This window comes from Bombina bombina, chromosome 5 (assembly GCF_027579735.1).
Source record: "Bombina bombina isolate aBomBom1 chromosome 5, aBomBom1.pri, whole genome shotgun sequence".
NCBI classification, from domain to species: domain Eukaryota; kingdom Metazoa; phylum Chordata; class Amphibia; order Anura; family Bombinatoridae; genus Bombina; species Bombina bombina.
The window spans coordinates 408,652,733-408,671,427 of NC_069503.1; the positions used below are offsets into that span (position 1 = coordinate 408,652,733).

General features: G+C 37.6%; 1 protein-coding gene across 1 annotated transcript in view; it reads left to right on the forward strand.

Moving 5' to 3' along the window:
• Window positions 1-4,896: 4,896 nt before the first annotated feature.
• The window catches only part of CMC1 (C-X9-C motif containing 1), a 175,857-nt gene continuing 162,058 nt past the window's right edge, over window positions 4,897-18,695 (forward strand). Inside the window, exons 1-2 of the mRNA XM_053714245.1 lie at window positions 4,897-5,062; window positions 13,809-13,901. Coding sequence (XP_053570220.1) covers window positions 4,900-5,062; window positions 13,809-13,901 — 256 coding nt within the window. The 5' untranslated portion in view covers window positions 4,897-4,899. The remainder of the gene's footprint in view (window positions 5,063-13,808; window positions 13,902-18,695) is intronic.

Below are 18,695 nucleotides of genomic sequence, written 5' to 3' on the forward strand. Positions count from 1 at the left end.
ATCCTCAACCCGAAAAGGCCCCACAAGCTCATCTTTGATGATACCAGCCCAAACCAGTACTCCACCTCCACCTTGCTGGCGTCTGAGTCGGACTGGAGCTCTCTGCCCTTTACCAATCCAGCCACGGGCCCATCCATCTGGCCCATCAAGACTCACTCTCATTTCATCAGTCCATAAAACCTTAGAAAAATCAGTCTTGAGATATTTCTTGGCCCAGTCTTGACGTTTCAGCTTGTGTGTTTTGTTCAGTGGTGGTCGTTTTTCAGCCTTTCTTACCTTGGCCATGTCTCTGAGTATTGCACACCTTGTGCTTTTGGGCACTCCAGTGATGTTGCAGCTCTGAAATATGGCCAAACTGGTGGCAAGTGGCATCTTGGCAGCTGCACGCTTGACTTTTCTCAGTTCATGGGCAGTTATTTTGCGCCTTGGTTTTTCCGCACGCTTCTTGCGACCCTGTTGACTATTTTGAATGAAACGCTTGATTGTTCGATGATCACGCTTCAGAAGCTTTGCAATTTTAGTTTTCAAAATAAGCTTTATTATCGAAATGGTATAACAAAGGAAAAAAGGCAAACATATGAACAGGTACATTGCCAAACAATGTTAAGTTATTATGTAACATTTGCGGTGATACAGTTATTCAAATACATTTCGTGATGTGCTAGATGTACAATTCTATTCTAACAGCCTAGTTAATGTCATCCGGTACATAAGGTATATAACCATCACGTACTGTTTATACTTACTAATACTCGTCACATAGACTGTTTGCACGCCAAGAACCATCGCAATAGATGATTCTCTGTTGAAACCCCCCCTTCAGAAGCTGTGCGGTCACTTTTGGACCACTAATTTGTAAATGAAACATTTATTCAGGGGATTTAACCAAAAACTATGTAAATAAAAGAATATAATACTTGATGATATTTAAAAACATAATAGGTTCATAAAGATAAGGGAAAATAAAAAAAAAACAAAAAAAAAAAAAAACCTCTAACTGGATATATAGTCAAATGATTGACGTCATTAGGCAACGTACTGTTTAGTGGTTGTGGTGATAGCAAAAACTCAATTAAATTGATCAGCTAGCTAAAATTGGATGAGGTGCCTGAAAAGAAGGGTTTGATGCTGTTTTTGTGCTATAAGTAGAGAGTGTAAATTCTATATTCTGCAAGAATTGTAATATGGTCCTACGCATTAAAGATGCATTTCTATGTTATATTATGGGCCAGTGCGGCTTGTAATGGCTCATATCAGGGATATAATGGTTATAATGGTGTTGCATTATGCTGTTAGATTTAGTTATAATTGTTGGGATGTGATACCTGCTCCGTAGCCTCAATCACGCACTAATCTTTTTGGCGTTATAAGGCCACCAGTGCCTCTTTTATAGCTCCACACTTTTACACTGATAGCTGCTGTGTGTTGTTCGCGCACATATTAATTATAGCTCTAAATATGTGCAGTGTTCCTGCAATGTTTCACCCGCTAAGGACAGTATTGTCTTACTGCAAATGAAAGTTATAATTTATTTTAGAGTGTGTTATGCCCAATGCAGGTTTTTGACTGTACCCTCTTCATGGCTCCGGCCGTAAGCCAATGAGGAAAGGCGTGCGTTGTGTAGCGTTTGCATACTGCTAAAACAGGGAATGGGAGATGGTAATCTCCAATTTGTGAGCATTGAAGTTGTTCTGCCAGAGGCCCCCACTAACCTCCGGCTCAAACAAATATGTATGATCATGGATGAATTATACGTCCCCACTGGGGCCCCCCTCAAACCCTCAATACGGACATCAAAACAATTGCGATTACATATAACGTGCACGGTATCACAATAGAACCCAGCAAAAAACATCTAGTGCATATAAAGTATACTGAAGGTGGTGTTCCAGTTCAGTTTCTCAAATTATAGTGTGGTGAGGAGCCTTGATCACTTAATCAAGCTGGTTGATAGATCCTTAAATATTAGACATTATTAGCCTGTTATTAATTGTCCAGATGTGCTACACAGAAAGTGCGATCAGTGTGATAGGATATTAATATTTCTTATAACAAAACCTATTTGCTTCCTATCACTATAGCAATTCAAAAGGTTATCTTAAAGTATATCATTATGTTCGTTTTCCAGTATGTTTTATAACACCTCTAACCTCAGAAAAGAGACAAGAGAAAAGAAAAAAAAAATAAACAAATAGAAAAAATGCAACAATAAAAAACGTTAGAACAGACACTAATTAAAATTGAGAAGCAGTCTCACTTAAAACTTATATAACAGGTTTACCCTTCATGCCTGAGCATTTGTAATATGAAAGTGCGTGTTGACCGGGAAGGGTATTTGCAGCTTAACCCACTCCCTTCTCAGGAGTATGTCCAGTGCCATGTGGGTTGAGGAGAGTCCCCTCTAATTGAGTCTTGCACGATTGTTGAGGGATTATTAATTCTGAAATGTCTGTGGAATCCCTGTCAGATAAAATCTGAATTGCATATTTGTGGAGTCTTCCCCATGACAGTGTAGTGCTGTTGGGCGGTTGGTCCCGAGTACTCTCCAACTCTGTCTGCATCCTAGTCAGCCCTTTCTTTCTTGTCAAATCTCCAGAGTCGAGTCGTTTCTCAGCAGTTGCGTGCGGCTTGTGGAAGATGTGCGACCTTGCATTATGTACAGCTTCATGTTGTGATGTAGTTAGTTGTGGCGGCAAGTCCGGACCACAGTCCTCTCGTTGCCGGTTGTAGGTCTGTTGATGAGGTGTTATTTCACACTGCTCCTCTTGTTGTTTAGTCTCACTGTTAATGGCGGTGCCATAATCAGAGAACGGTGGGGAAAGAGCTTTATTTAATGCTGGGTAAAGTGTCTTGCCCGTCTCGAGTAGTCTTGTCAGGTGATCATATGGCGCCCTTTCCATCAGAGCCTGCATTAGGTTATCGATCCTTTCAAAGAACCCATCCAGCCCCGATAGCTTGTTCTCTTCCTCCATTCTCTCAGCTTTGAGCGCGTGAGATATTAGCATAGTTTGCTGGTTTAGGTAGTATTGCGCCCCGGTTTTGATCTCTCAGTTAGGGCCTAAGACCTCGGAGTACTCCGAGGGGGAAGCGCCGCCTGTAATGAGCCGCTGCTCCAGGCCCCTATTGTCCAAGTCTGAGTTCCGGTATCACAAATACAGCCCCAAAGTTGATAATGAGCTCTGAAAGGAGCTAGGTGTTGTTCAATGAGCTGAAATAGGTGAGGTGGCTGTAAAATTATGCCTTTAATCAGCGGTTTTAAAGCATTTCAGCCGGAGCTCTAGAGAAGTGCGACCACTCCGGATCGCAGTTTGGACACGCCCCCCAGAAGCTTTGCAATTTTAAGAGTGCTGCATCCCTCTGCAAGATATCTCACTATTTTTGACTTTTCTGAGCCTGTCAAGTCCTTCTTTTGACCCATTTTGCCAAAGGAAAGGAAGTTGCCTAATAATTATGCACACCTGATATAGGGTGTTGATGTCATTAGACCACACCCCTTCTCATTACAGAGATGCACATCACCTAATATGCTTAATTGGTAGTAGGCTTTCTAGCCTATACAGCTTGGAGTAAGACAACATGCATAAAGAGGATGATGTGGTCAAAATACTAATTTGCCTAATAATTCTGCACTCCCTGTAAAACGGTTTTATATTTTGTTAGTCTAATAATATATGATTGATAAAGGCTAGTCAGTTTTTAAATAAACCATATTTTTACTTACCATAACAATTGTTGGGCAGCAGGAAAAAAAAAAAAGCGCTTTGAGTCTTCACAAAGATATAGCGAGTAACACGATCGAATAGCAATCAATGAATGCATGTTTTTATTCATTGAATACTATGTATCACTGGTATGGACCGTAAAATATTTACGCATGCGCGATTGCGGTGAACATACGCATGCGCATTTTCCTTGAGGTATTGTGCACAAGCTTTTAAGTGATGTAGTGAGCGTGTGGGACCGTTTGCTACATCACTAGTGCTGAATAATGAAGTGGTGGAGGGGAGGAGTCACTGTGTAAAACTGAGGTATGATATATTTATATTTTATTCAAAAGGGTAAAACAATATTCAAAAATAACGTTAGCGACTTGAATGCAGATATGTTAATCTGTAAATTGGTGCAGTACATTTGCATAAAACTGACCTTCACTTTAAAGGGACATAAAAACCCAATTTTTTTTGTTCATTATTCAGATAGAGAATACAATATCAAACAACTTTTCAATTTACTTCTATTATTTAATGTGCTTCCTTCTCTTGTTATCCTTTGCTGAAATGTTTATATATATATACACTCTGATTGTGATTGGCTCACCCATTTGTTCAGTTAGAAACCATTAGTGCATTGCTGCTCCTTCAACAAATGATACCAAGAGAATAAAACAGATTCGATAATAGAAGTAAATTAGAAAGTGGTTTACAATTCTATTCTCTATCTGAATCATTAAATATTTTTTGCGGGTTTCATGTCCCTTTAAGATGATACAGCAGCAGTGCTGTATGTAAACTTGTTGCACATCTACATTTAACTTGCAGAGTGAGGTTTAAAACCTAAAATACTGAGTAGCTGCTGCTTACCCTTAATTGCGTAACCTGCGTAAAATAATATTCAATTTCTCTGATTTTCCTCGCTGCAACACTGACCTAAATAAACCATAGTGCTTATACCAACTTTATTTTGTAATGACTCCCCAGCATCTGCCACTTTTAATGTGCTACGTATCAGATAAATTCGCTAAATGCTTCACAGAGTGTGGGGTGATTCGATTACTGAACTCCAGACTCGATCTCACATTAATTAAATGGACTCGGTTATCCCGGTGAACAAGACACACACTCACACAGTACTTCCCGGAACATCATTTCAAGCCCAGCCCATGAGAGTCTCCGGAAGCACATGTCTGTATACGGGGAGGGCGGAGTGCTGCGACCTCAGGAAGGTTGCACATGCCGGTGTTTGCTTCCGTGTAGTTTGTACCCTCTACAAGATATACACACTGAGTCTGTTAATAGTAATACGTTCATTGTGCCTTCCGTTCCCATGGACGAAAACAAAGCGGGTAAGCACCGCCCTCAAGTAGAGTGCTCTGGTGTTGCTGATACAACATTTCCCCCATGTTGTTACGTTGTGTAACTTGTGTTCCTAAAGGGTGAAGCAGATGACTTTCTGCATTGTTGTATTTAGAACAAAGGGCATAACATATCCATAGTACAATATTATTGAAAGTATGTTGGCTGCAGCAGCATTAATATTAAAACATGTAATTAGAATTATGCTAGAAAATTATAAGGCACATTTATCAAATGAAACATAAGTAGATTTTTATGTGAACATATTTATATATATATATATATATGATCAGATTTACCAATTTGCAGATGGACAAGGCTTACATGTTGTGAACCTGTCTGCATTTGTAGGGTGCATTTATTCCCCATTTATGCAGTCTTGCCCCCCTGCTCAAGCGCAACCAATTGTGTGAGAGCTCAAATGAGTCTGGGGTGATTTTCATCCACCAGTTTTATATGTTGGTGGAAAGGGTTAAAGGGACATGAAACAAATATTTTCTTTCTTAAAGGGACTGTTAAGTAAAAAAAAAACCTTTCATTACCAATTTTGCTTTGTTCTCTTGGTATTCTTAGTTGAAAGCTAAACCTAGGAAGGCTCATATGATAATTTCTAAGCCCTTGAAGGCCGCCTATTATCACATGCTTTTAGATTTGCTTTTCACAACAGGGGAGAACTAGTTCATGTGAGCCATATAGATAACATTGTGATCACGCCCCTGTGGCTTGTGGGAGACACTGCACTAATTGGCTAAAATGTATGTCAAAAGATAATAAAATACCAGGTGATCAGGGGGCTGTCAGACGATGCTTAGAGGTAATCACAGAGGTAAAAAGTATATTAATATAACTGTGTTGGTTATGCAAAACTGGGGAATGGGTAATAAAGGGATTATCTATCCTTTTTAAACAACAAAAATTCTGGTGTTGACTGTCCCTTTAATTCAGAAAGAGCATGCAATTTTAAACAACTTTCCAATTTACTTCTATTAGCTAATTTTCTTCATTCTCTTGATATCCTTTGTTGAAAGCATATCTAAATAGGCCCAGTAGCTGCTGATTAGTGGCTGCACATAGATGCCTTGTTTTATTGGCTCACCCATGTGCATTGCTATTTCTTCAACAAAGGATACCTACAGAATGAAGCAAATTATATAACAGAAGTAAATTGGAATTTTGTTTATCTGAATCATGAAAGAAAAATGATTGGTTCCATGTTCCTTTAAGGAAGCAGCGGTTTAAATTCCACTTTATACATATCAGTTACATGCTCAAATAAGTGAGCCTGCAACCGTTTGGGCTATTTGCCTCATAATAAATAAATCCAAAAATGTATGTTTGCAACATGCAGATATCATTGCCTAATAGCCTTCTATTAAATTGGTAAAGTATGTTTGCATTAGTTAAAGCTACCACATATTGCAAATACAGTTAGGTATGTATGGTATAATTGATTTTAACCACATGTGCTCATATGAGGATAACATTATATCATGTTTGCTATCATTCTTAGTATTCATTTTGAGAAGTTTTGAGATGGTGATGCCATCATACAGTATCTCACAAAAGTGAGTACACCCTTCACATGTTTGTAAATATTTTATTATATTTTGTTCATGGGACAACGTTGAAAAAATGACACTTTGCTACAATGTAAAGTTGTGAGTGTACAGCCTGTATAACAGTGTAAATTTGCTGTCCCCTCAAAATAACTCAACACACAGCCATTAATGTCTTAACTGTTGGCAACAAAAGTGAGTACACCCCTAAGTGAAAATGTCCAAATTGGGCCCAAATAGCCATTTTCCCTCCTCTGTGTCATGTGACTCGTTAGTGTTACAAGGTCTCAGGTGTGAATGGGGAGCAGGTGTGTTAAATTTGGTGTTGTCACTCTCATACTGGTCACTGGAAGTTCAACATGGAACCTCATGGCAAAGAACTCTCTGAGAATCTGAAAGAAATAATTGTTGTTCTACATAAAGAAGGCCTAGGCTACAAGAAGATTGCCAAGACCCTGAAACTGAGCTGCAGCACGGTGGGCAAGACCATAAAACGGTTTCACAGAACAGGTTCCACTCAGAACAGGCCTCGCCATGGTCGACCAATGAAGTTGAGTACACGTGCTCAGCTTCATATACAGAGGTTGTCTTTGGGAAATCGACCTATGAGTGCTCCCAGCATTGCTGCAGAGGTTGAAGGGGTGGGGGGTCAGCCTGTCATTGCTCAGACCATACGCCGCACACTGCATCAAATTGGTCTGCATGGCGGTTGTCTCAGATGGATGCCTCTTCTAAAGATGATGCACAAGAAAGCCTGCAAACAGTTTGCTGAAGACAAGCAGACTAAGGACATGGATTACTGGAACTTATTTGGTTCAGATGGTGTCAAGCCTGTGTTGCGGCAACCAGGTGAGGAGTACAAAGACAAGTGTGTCTTGCCTACAGTCAAGCATGGTGGTGGGAGTGTCATGGTCTGAGACTGCATGAGTGCTGCTGGCACTGGGGAGCTACAGTTCATTGAGGGAACCATGAATGCCATCATGTACTGTGACATACTGAAGCAGAGTATGATCCGCTCCCTTCCGAGACTGGGCCGAAGGGCAATTTTCCAACATAACGACCCCAAACACACCTTCAAGACTACCACTGCCTTGCTAAAGAAGCTGAGGATAAAGGTGATGGACTGGCCAAGAATTTCTCCAGACCTAAACCCTATTGAGCATCTGTGGGGCATCCTCAAACGGAAGGTGGGGGATTGCAAGGTCTCTAACATCCATCAGCTCCGTGATGTCATCGTGGAGGAGTGGAAGAGGACTCCAGTGGCAACCTGGGAAGCTCTGGTGAACGCCATGCCCAAGAGGGTTTAGGCAGTGCTGGAAAATAATAATGGCCACACAAAATATTGACACTTTGGGCCCAATTTGGACATTTCCACTTAGGGGTGTACTCACTTTTGTTGCCAATGGTTTAGACATTAAAGACTGTGTGTTGAGTTATTTTGAGGGGACAGCAAAATTACACTGTTATACAAGCTGTACACTCATTACTTTTCATTGTAGCAAAGTGTCATTTCTTCAGTGTTGTCACATGAAAGGATATAATAAAATATTTACAAAAATGCGAGGGGTGTACTCGCTTTTGTGAGATACTGTATATTTCATAATGATGCCCATACAATTAGGAAGTTTCGAAAAGGCATTTTATTGTTGATCAGGGTGTAAGAGGAGCTTCATTTGGCGCTCATACTATAGCCATAGGAGCTGGATTTCACATGAGGGATTGCATGCCTAAGGCTCATCTGCTCATTATAACAATGTAAAATGCCTTCAAAACTAGGCATGAAGGAGTTTTAAGTGAGGGTGTGAGGGTCTTAACAGAGCCTTATCTCCTGACTTTCTGACCTAGTGAAGCAATGGATCACTAATATGAAAATATACCTCTCTATCCTCTCTGAATTACTACGGGGCCTGATGTTCTAAAGCTCTCTGCTCAGATGAAGTTAAATAAAATGATCCTCCAGCACTGCTAGACCCCTCATGTGATTCTATGCTTTACTTCTTTAAGGGGCGTTGCATGCATTTCTAGATGTAAAGTAGACCATCCCAGTGCAATATAGCACTATGTGACATGAGTCTTGCTGCATTTTCACTTTGTGCTTTGTATTTTATATTCCTTTACACTTCAGATTTTGTCCTTTTAAGTTTTATTACATTTAAACTTTGCACTTTCTATTTTCTATGTTAATGCATATATATTCTGTATACAACATTTTATTTAGATTGTGATTTTACACATTCTGATAATGATTTGACGTAACATTAACAAATTAGGATCATTCTTGGTTTATTTATGTGTATCTTTTGCAAATTGCATTTCACTTTTGTATTTGTTCTATTTAAAATAAAACTGACAGCTTGAGTTTCCCAGAGCATCATTTCTTTATATGGGCCTGATGATCAAATATTTTTTAGTTTAGTATGAAATTACAGAGCAGACTTCATAGGGGCTGAACTAACTGAATTCTGTAAGAAAAAGGGTGGAACCTGGATGTTCCAGAGATTAGATGCCTTCCATAGAAAGTATTTAACAGGGGAGAGTGTAGTTAACAGGAGAGCACCTGGGACTACAATCTCAGTTTACAGCAAATACAAATTAAAATAAAAAAATGTCACTACAATTTAACTTGTTTTTTTGTCTCTAGTTTCATATATATTCCTTTTCTTTCAGTTAATTCAATGTATTGTGAATTTTGAGCAAACTTCACCTTCAAAACCAACAAGCTGTTGGTTTTATTTTACAATAGAGCAAATACAAAGTGCAATGTAATGTGTAAAATATATAAAAAAAATATTCAAAGTATGATCTTAATTTGTTAAAGTAACTCAGAAACTTCAAAGCATAATCATACTTTTTGAAATCACTGCTGTATATAGAATTGAAATTAGAATTAAAATAGAAAGAGCAAAGTTAAAATAATAATAATAAAAAAAAACCTACAGGACACAATCTGTAGTGTAAAGTAACATAACATATAAAGCACAAAATGTAAATGTACCAAAGCTTTATTGGAGGTGCATCTCATCTCTCTTGGACTTCCAGGTATCACGCTTTTTTTCTTATAGCATTCAGAGAGTTCAGCCCCTGTGAAGTCTGCACTATAATTTCTCTCCAAGCAGGAGAATCTTTAGTCACTAAACCCTAAGGAAGGAATGAAACCCCTTATTTGAAAGAAATAAACTTACTATTTTAAATGAGGGTCTGTAAATACGTAGGTAATCATCTGACCCAACAGGCACCCCAGTATATTGCATCTAGAGGATCCTTTTTTAAAAGAGGAGCCATATGCCCAGATGATCACCTTAGCAACAATGATTACCTCATAGAACCATATGCATGTCTTGTCAACCCACAATACATTTATTTGAAGGAAGCGGTCATTTTTAAGATGAGTGGTTTCTTTGTCAACCTGCCATGTGTTTTTTATAAAATGACTTATACCTCACAGCATTGATCCTATTTTGGGAATCCGTTGGCATGGAATACATTTGCAAAAGGGGTGAACACATAGTTAAAATTTGCTCTAGGCCAACAGTGTACTACTTTTTCGGAGTTAAACATGGGTGCAGAATATATGTATAACTACCATTCACTGGCCATGTTTAGGGTCAACAGTGTTTCCACTCTGGGACAGTCTTTAATAATGTCATGAACCCTTTACAGGGGTTAAACTCATAGCTATAGGAAAGCAATACATTGGAGTATCCAGACCCATTGCAGAACATACAGTGATCTGAGATGTCATTGCAGAAAGAACAGGACACATGCAAGAACTGTTGGCGCTTTAACTTTGTAGCACTGACAGTTCTCTTCAAACAGAGCTGTGAGGTATAAGTCATTTTATAAAAAACACATGGCAGGTTGACAAAGAAACCACTCATCTTAAAAATGACCGCTTCCTTCAAATAAATGTATTGTGGGTTGACAAGACATGCATATGGTTCTATAAGGTAATCATTGTTGCTAAGGTGATCATCTGGGCATATGGCTCCTCTTTTAAAAAAGGATCCTCTAGATGCAATATACTGGGGTGCCTGTTGGGTCAGATGATTACCTACGTATTTACAGACCCTCATTTAAAATAGTAAGTTTATTTCTTTCAAATAAGAGGTTTCATTCCTTCCTTAGGGTTTAGTGACTAAAGATTCTCCTGCTTGGAGAGAAATTATAGTGCAGACTTCACAGGGGCTGAACTCTCTGAATGCTATAAGAAAAAGCGTGATACCTGGAAGTCCAAGAGAGATGATGTATTTAAATTATATTTATGTTAGGGGGGTGTTAGGGTTAGACTTAGGTTTAGGGGTTAATATATTTATGTTGGCGGCGGCAGATTAGGGGTTAATAAATTTAATATAGTTGCGGTGACGGGGGGGGTGTAGATTAGGGGTTAATAAATAAAATGTAGGGTTCGGCGATGTTGGGCGCATCAGATTAGGGGTTCATAAGTATAATGTAGGTAGTGGCGGTGTCCGGAGCGGCAGATTAGGGGTTAATAATATAATGTAGGTGGCGACCATGTCGGGGGCGGCATATTAGGGGTTAATAAGTTTAATATTAGGAGTGTTTAGACTCGGAGTTCATGTTATAGGGTGTTAGGTGTAGACATAACTTTTATTTCCCCATAGGAAACAATGGGGCTGCATTAGGAGCTGAACGCTGCTTTTTTACAGGTGTTAGGTTTTTTTTCAGCCATCTCAGCCCCATTGTTTCCTATGGGGAAATCGTGTACGAGCACGTTCAGCCAGCTCACCGCTGACTTAAGCAACGCTGGTATTGAGGTGAGATGTGGAGCTAAATTTTTTTCAACGCTCACTTTTCGGAGGCTAACGCCAGCTTGAAGAAAACTCGTAATACCAGCGTTGTCTTAAGTGAGCGATGAGAATAAAAGGCTTGTTAGCCCCGCACACCATTACAAAACTCGTAATCTTGCTGTTTGTTTCTCTGTAGAACTCCTTTTTTATTCCATATTTTTAATGAAGTTCTTTGGTCTAAGCATACTGTGTGAAACGGTATGATTATGTCATTGTTTAACCCCATATTCTGTAACTGTCTATAAAACATGGTGATGCCTTTATAATAAACAGAACAGTGATTAGACTTTACTTGCTGCATGTCTAAATGCTGTTTCCTGAGTTCTCGCCAAGTAACCCATTCAGTTCCAGGTGAAGGCGTAGAATACTGCTGTCAAGTGATACCCCCGGTTATAAGATAACGTCTAACAATTTCCATACCAGATTTTTTCTAATTACACTGACTAAAGTTGATTGTACTGTTATTGGGCTGCTCATACAAGAGGAGTAATTTATTTTCTACAGTACTGTACAAAAGTCTTAGGCCACCATTAGATAAAAAAAATTTTTAGCAATGGTATAATGACTATATATAATTATTTCTCAGTCTCTTTTATTAGAATACAACCTGAAAATACAGATGAGATTTGTATGCAGTATTAAAAAACAGAAATAAATCAAACAAAACAGCTTCTATAAGCTAAAGTGGCTAGTAGTTAGTGTGACCTCCAATTACACTAGAGCAATAGCAGGAACATGACTCTCGTAAACCTAAATGGAATGGAACCCTAATTAATGTCATTGATAACACCTATATTTGTCCTGCTATTTCATGTCAAATCACTGATGCGAAAAAGGTCTATTACACCAGGTTTGTGCAAGACATGCTTGATCATTACATACACATGTGGTATGAGTTTAATTCATTGGAGGCTTGCTAATAAGACCAACTTTCAATCCCATCTTTCCATTCAAAATGCCAAAGATCACAGAATTTGGCAGACACAAAATTATACTTTTACAACAGCAAGGCCACTCTCAAAGAGAAATCGGCAAACAAACTGGATACTCAGGATGTGGTAATCACTATTCAAGCTGTTATAAAGAAATTTGAAGAATCAGGAGAGGTTAAGTGCAAAATAAAAACTGGAAGGCCAAGAAAACTTTCAAAATCTGATGAGACATTTCTCAGAGTTTCTCCTTTGAAAGACCGGAAGAAGACCAGCAAGGACCTGGCTCGACATCTGTCAGCTTCATCTGGATGCCAAGTTGACCCTTCTACAGTTTGAAGAAGCTTGATCAGGAATCTTCTTTGTGAAAGTGTAGCAGCCAAGAAACCACTATTTCGGAAGGGGAACAGAGTGAAAAGGCTAAGATATGCTAAAGCTCACAAAGACTGGAATGAAGATCAGTAGAAAAAAAGAGTATTATGGAGTGAAAAATCCATGTTTGAACTTTTTAGGTCCAATCATCGACAATATGTGAGAAGAGGAGTTGAAGAAAGATGGAAGAATGCATGCTTGCGGCTTTCAGTGAAACATGGTAAAGGGTCTGTCCTGTTATGGGGCTGCATTTCTGCCAGTGGTGTTGGCGATATTGTCTGAATTGATGGGATCACGAATGCTGAAAAGTACAGACAGTTTTAATTCATCATGCTATTCCTTCGGGAAAGCGCCTTCAGGACAGTCTCCCCAAAAGAGTTCAATATGTGCTTAGTGCCAAGGGAGGTCACACTAAATACTGAATTTTGCTTTAAGAAGCCATTTTGTTCAGAAATGTTTATTTTTATATTTTGTTTACATATTTCCTGTATTTTTTGTTTGTATCTTATAAAAAGTGACTAAAAAATAAATATAGATGGTCATTAACACTTTGCTAAAACAACAAAGCTGTTGGTGGCCTAAGACTTTTACACAGTACTGTATGTAAGCTTCAGAGTCTGACAACGAAGGCTGTTGCTATAGAGGCCTTGGAAGATTCCTCCTTTAGAGAAACCTTTTTATGGGGAAGAAATGATCTCTTAGGTATATGTGCCTATTGCCAAGCCCTTAATAAAATGTCATTATCATTTTCATTATCCACACCTTTTTGAGGGATATTTTCTAGATGTCTTAGTCTGTACATTTTTTTTTTTTTTTATTATTTTTTTTTTACATTATCCTTTGGAATTGGAGTTTCTCATCTACTTGTAAAGATGATGTTCCATAACTTTTCAAATTCTTTTAGCAGTCTCAAAAATACATCTTTGTGTATTATAGATTATATAATTTTTTTTTAACTGCGTATAGCCAAACCTACATTTGTGGTATATAAATCTTAATATATACAAATTGTTGTAATAATGGCTCATATGACATATATTTTTAAATCTTTGTTATTCCGTTTTTGTGCAGATCACCCTTTTCTACGACATGTTGAAAAGGATGTTCTTATTCCAAAGATGATCAGGGAAAAAGCCAGAGAGCTTTGTGCAGATAAAGTGGAAGGTAAGAAATTAACTTGTATTGTCATATATACCACTGAATCATTCCTTCCTATAACAGATCTACACAGCACCCCTTCTTGCAAAAGTTAGCATTGATTTACATTGGAGGATTCAGGCTTGGGGTGAAGACTCATGGTAGCTTATACTTACACTTGCTAACTTGTTCAAACTTGCACATTAAAGGACCAGTAAACTCAGTAGAGTTGCATAATCAACAAATGCATGGTAAAAAGACAATGCAATAGCACTTAGTCTGAACTTCAAATGAATAGTACATTTTCTTTCTGACAGTTTTAAAAGTTATGTCTATTTCCACTCCCCTTGTACCATGTGACAGCCACCAGCCAATCACAAATGCATTTATGTGAATTCTTGCACATGCTCAGTAGTAGCTGGTGACTCAAAAAGTTTAAATATAAAAAGTGTGCACATTTTGTTAATGGAAGTAAATTATAAAGTTGTTTAAAATTGCATGTTCTATCTGAATAATGAAAGTTAAATTTTGACTTGTGTCCCTCATTTCTGTTGTGTTGCTATAGAATACAATATCGGCCAAGAAGACAACATTTTTAAAACAAATTAACATATTTTTTCTGCAGTGATTTTTTTAATAACCAAACGCCGTTTACTTTATTTGGAGGGGCCAATCTGGGCTTAAAGGGACATTATACACTCATTTTTTCTTTGCATAAATGTTTTGTAGATGATCTATTTATATAGCCCATAAATTTTTGTTTTACAAAAAATGTATAGTTTTGCTTATTTTTAAATAACATTGCTCTGATTTTCAGACTCCAAACCAAGCCCCAAAGTTTTATGTGAATACCATCAGATAACTTTTCCAGCTTGCTCCTGTTTGTGTAAAGGGTCTTTTCATATGCAAAAGAAGGGGGGGGGGGTTATTTCCCACTTGCAGTGGGCTTTCCAACTACTTTTTCAACAGAGTTAAACTGGAAGCTTCTAAGTAAGTTTTTAAACAGTTTTATACTGGATTTTTATATCAGTATCTGTGCATCTTATTCTTTATAGTAGTGTCTATTACATGCAGTTATATGAAAATGAGTGTATACTGTCCCTTTACGTCAGCAGACAATAAGGCTAGCCATGGCCATAAAGTTAGTATAAAGTCAAATGTTTTGCAATTGTTACGAGTTAAAGCCAATTAGGGATAGATATCTAGCAGAGTTGGACTTGAAATTGCTTAATTTTCAGAGCTAAATTTAGATAAAACGGGGCAAAATAAATAATGAAAATATGGTGCAAAGTTGTTTCATTATGCATTAACGTTTTATATACAAATCTCAAGGTGTTTACTGTCCCTTTTAACACAAATTTGGATAAAAGGAGCAGAACATTTACAGTATAACGTTAAGAAATTTTAAAGTTACAGATACATTTAATATCCCTTTTACAACACAATTCAGGCAAAACAGAAAGATAGGGGAAAATATTATTTAGAAAACATTGGAATATTCTAATGTTAGACTCCAAACTTGGACCGTCTCTCCCAGACAATCCCAGTTTTGTATATAAAAAGGCTAGGCATTTGAATACCATCCTGGCACCTACCGTGAAAAGAAATATAAAAATAGAAGTAAAGAAAAGTCAATTTTTGGCACAACACTTGAATACTTTTTCCCATGTAGAATTTGTAAGGCTTGTAGACATACAGAAAAACAAAAAATTTCACTCAACAAGGACACAAAAAGAGTATACTATAAATAATGTTATTAGATGTACAGATAAACATTTATTTATCTAATTGAATGTACAAAATGTAGGGTGCAATATGTAGGGGAAATAGATCACACCGTTCCTACGGGAAAGAATAAGAGAACATATTCTTTCAATTGAAAATTCCTTAGAAGAACGCAATCTAGAACTTCCAGTAGCCAAACATTTCAGAATCTGTAATAGTAACACGAAAGTTTTTCATTTCACAAGAATGTTAAAATTAGAAGTGGATAAAAGAGGGGGAAACTTTACAAACAGAGGCAAAATTGATTTTTTTAGTTATATACACTATACTACAAAGGGTTAAATTTGGATTTCGATTTAAATTGCATTTATTAATTGTTTTTATTAATTATTTCAAATGATGTATTTATTGTCCCTGATATCAATATATCTAGTAATCTTTACTTATCTTGAATAACTGATAGAAGAACATCATCATATTAGTAGACTGACATCTGGAATTTAGGGATAATGTCCAGTCATATTTTAGTAATAAAAATTTCCAGTATATTTTAGGACAGCACTTCTTATTCTTACTTCTCTCTAGAAGACAAAATACGATTTCTTAAAGGACCAGTAAATACAGTAGATTTGCATTATCAAAAAAATGCATGATGACACGACAATGCAATAGCACTTAGGGGTAGATTTATCAAATGTCGGGCGGACATGATCCGCCCGACATTTGATAAATCTATGAGGTTTATTGGATTAACAGAAAATGTGCAATATGCATCAAAACGAAATTAGACAGGTGCATAAATTTGGACACCCCAACAGAAATATCGCAATAATATTTAGTAGAGCCTCCTTTAGCAGAAATAACAGCCTCTAGATGCTTCCTATATCCTGTAATGAGTGTCTGGATTCTGGATAAAGGTATTTTGGACCATTCCTCCTTGCAAAACATCTCCAGTAAAGTTAGGTTTGATGCTTGCCGAGCATGTATAGCCTGCTTCAAATCACCCCACAGATTTTCAATGATATTCAGGTCTGGGGACTGGGATTGCTATTCCAGAACATTGTACTTGTTCCGCTGCATAAATGCCAAAGTAGATTTTGAGCAGTGTTTTGGGTCGTTGAAATATTCAGCTCCGGCGTAACTTCAACATTGTTCTCAAGTATCTGCTGATATTGAGTTGAATCTATGTGACCCTCAACTTTAACAAGATTCCCAGTACCTGTACTGGTCACACAGCCCCACAGAATGATGGAACATCCAGCAAATTTTACTGTAGCTAGAAAGTGCTTGTCTAGGAACGCTGTGTTCTTTTGCCACCATGCATAACACCCCTTGTTATGACCAAATAACTCAATCTTTGTTTCATCAGTCCACAGCACCTTCTTCCAAAATGAAGCTGGCTTGTCCAAATGTGCGTTTGCATACCTCAAGCGACTTTTTGTGGTGTGGGTGCAGAAAAGGCTTCTTCCGCATCACTCTCCCATACGCTGAATTGTTGAACGATGCACAGTGACGCCATCTGCCGCAAGATCTTTGGAGGTGGTCTGTGGGCTGTTTTTGACCGTTCTCACCTTCCTTTGCCTTTACTATATTTTACTTCTGGCTTTAACAAGAACTGTGCCTGTGGTCTTCCATTTCCTCACTATGTTCCTCACAGTGGACACTGGCAGCTTAAATCTCTGCGATAGCTTTTTGTAGCCTTCCCCTAAACCATAATGTTGAACGAACTTTGTTTTCAGGTCATTTGAGTTGTTTTAAGTTGCCACTCTTCAGAGGAGAGTCAAAGAGAACAACAACTTGCAATTGGCCACCTTAAATACCTTTTCTCAGGATTGGATGCACCTGTCTATGAAGTTCAAGGCTTAATTGTCTCACCAAACAAATTGCGTGTTTCAATTAATCAGTGCTAGGTAGTTACAGGTATTCAAATCAACAAAATGACAAGGGTGCCCACATTTATGCTCCTGTCTAATTTCATTTTGATGCATATTGCACATTTTCTGTTAATCCAATAAACCTAATTTCACTACTGAAATATTACTGTGTCTATCAGTTATTTGATAGATCAAAATGAAATTGCTGATCCAAACACAAAATTATTTATAAATGAAAATCATGGAAATTGTCAGGGGTGCCTAAACTTTTGCATACGACTGTATATATTATGATATCATTAGGATTTATCTGTGTATACATTTTGTATGTATCAGTGGGTTAAAGTGAATGTAATACTATTAAAAACAGGGGCACTTTCATTCATGAAAGTTTACATTGCAGCGTATTTTACAAATACCTTTTTTTTCTTCACCAAAGCCGGTTCGGCAATTCCCCGCCCGCTTCTTCCTGCTGTACTTACCCAACAATGACAAAATCGTCTTCCTCCAATCGCAGCGTGGCCTTATGAGATGGACACTCTGGGGGGGGGAAGCCATGATTGGAGAAAGATGGTTTCATCATTGGCGATCCGGCTTAACTGAAGAAAAAGGTATTTCTAAAATACGCTGCAATGTAAACTTTCATGAATGAAAGTGCCCCTGTTTTTAATAGTTTTTTCAAAAACTGGGCACTGATTCATGAAAATTTTTAATTCACTTTAACCTTTCTGATAATTATCCGTGGGTTATTAGTATATGTTTTTTGATACAATGTATCGGTTTACAACGGTTCAAATTGCACTGTTTCAGAATAACAACCTTTTTTCCCCAGTCATGTGACTGTTTTTGAAAAGCATTGAGAAGCAGTGCATTGATTAAAATAGCCAGTAGGTGGAGCTGTCTGATTGTGTTGCAGCAAAGATATGCAAGTCGAGCAAGCTGAAATTAATCAGTTTAACCAGACCTGAGCTATCGAGCAGCTTGCAAAGGAACAAGATCTTCCTGTCTATAATGCATAGAAAGAACTGTTTGCAGAAAAATGCAAGTCTGTGTTGTGTGATTATTTTATTAGGTTTATAATGCTGTTTAGCAAATGTTTTTGTTCATTTAACTTAGTTTAATTATATATTCTGTGTTGTGTGCTTATTTTATTAGGTTTATAGTGTTTAGCATTTAAAGTCTTCATTTCAAAGCTTTAAAAATAATGTAATTAGGTGTTACT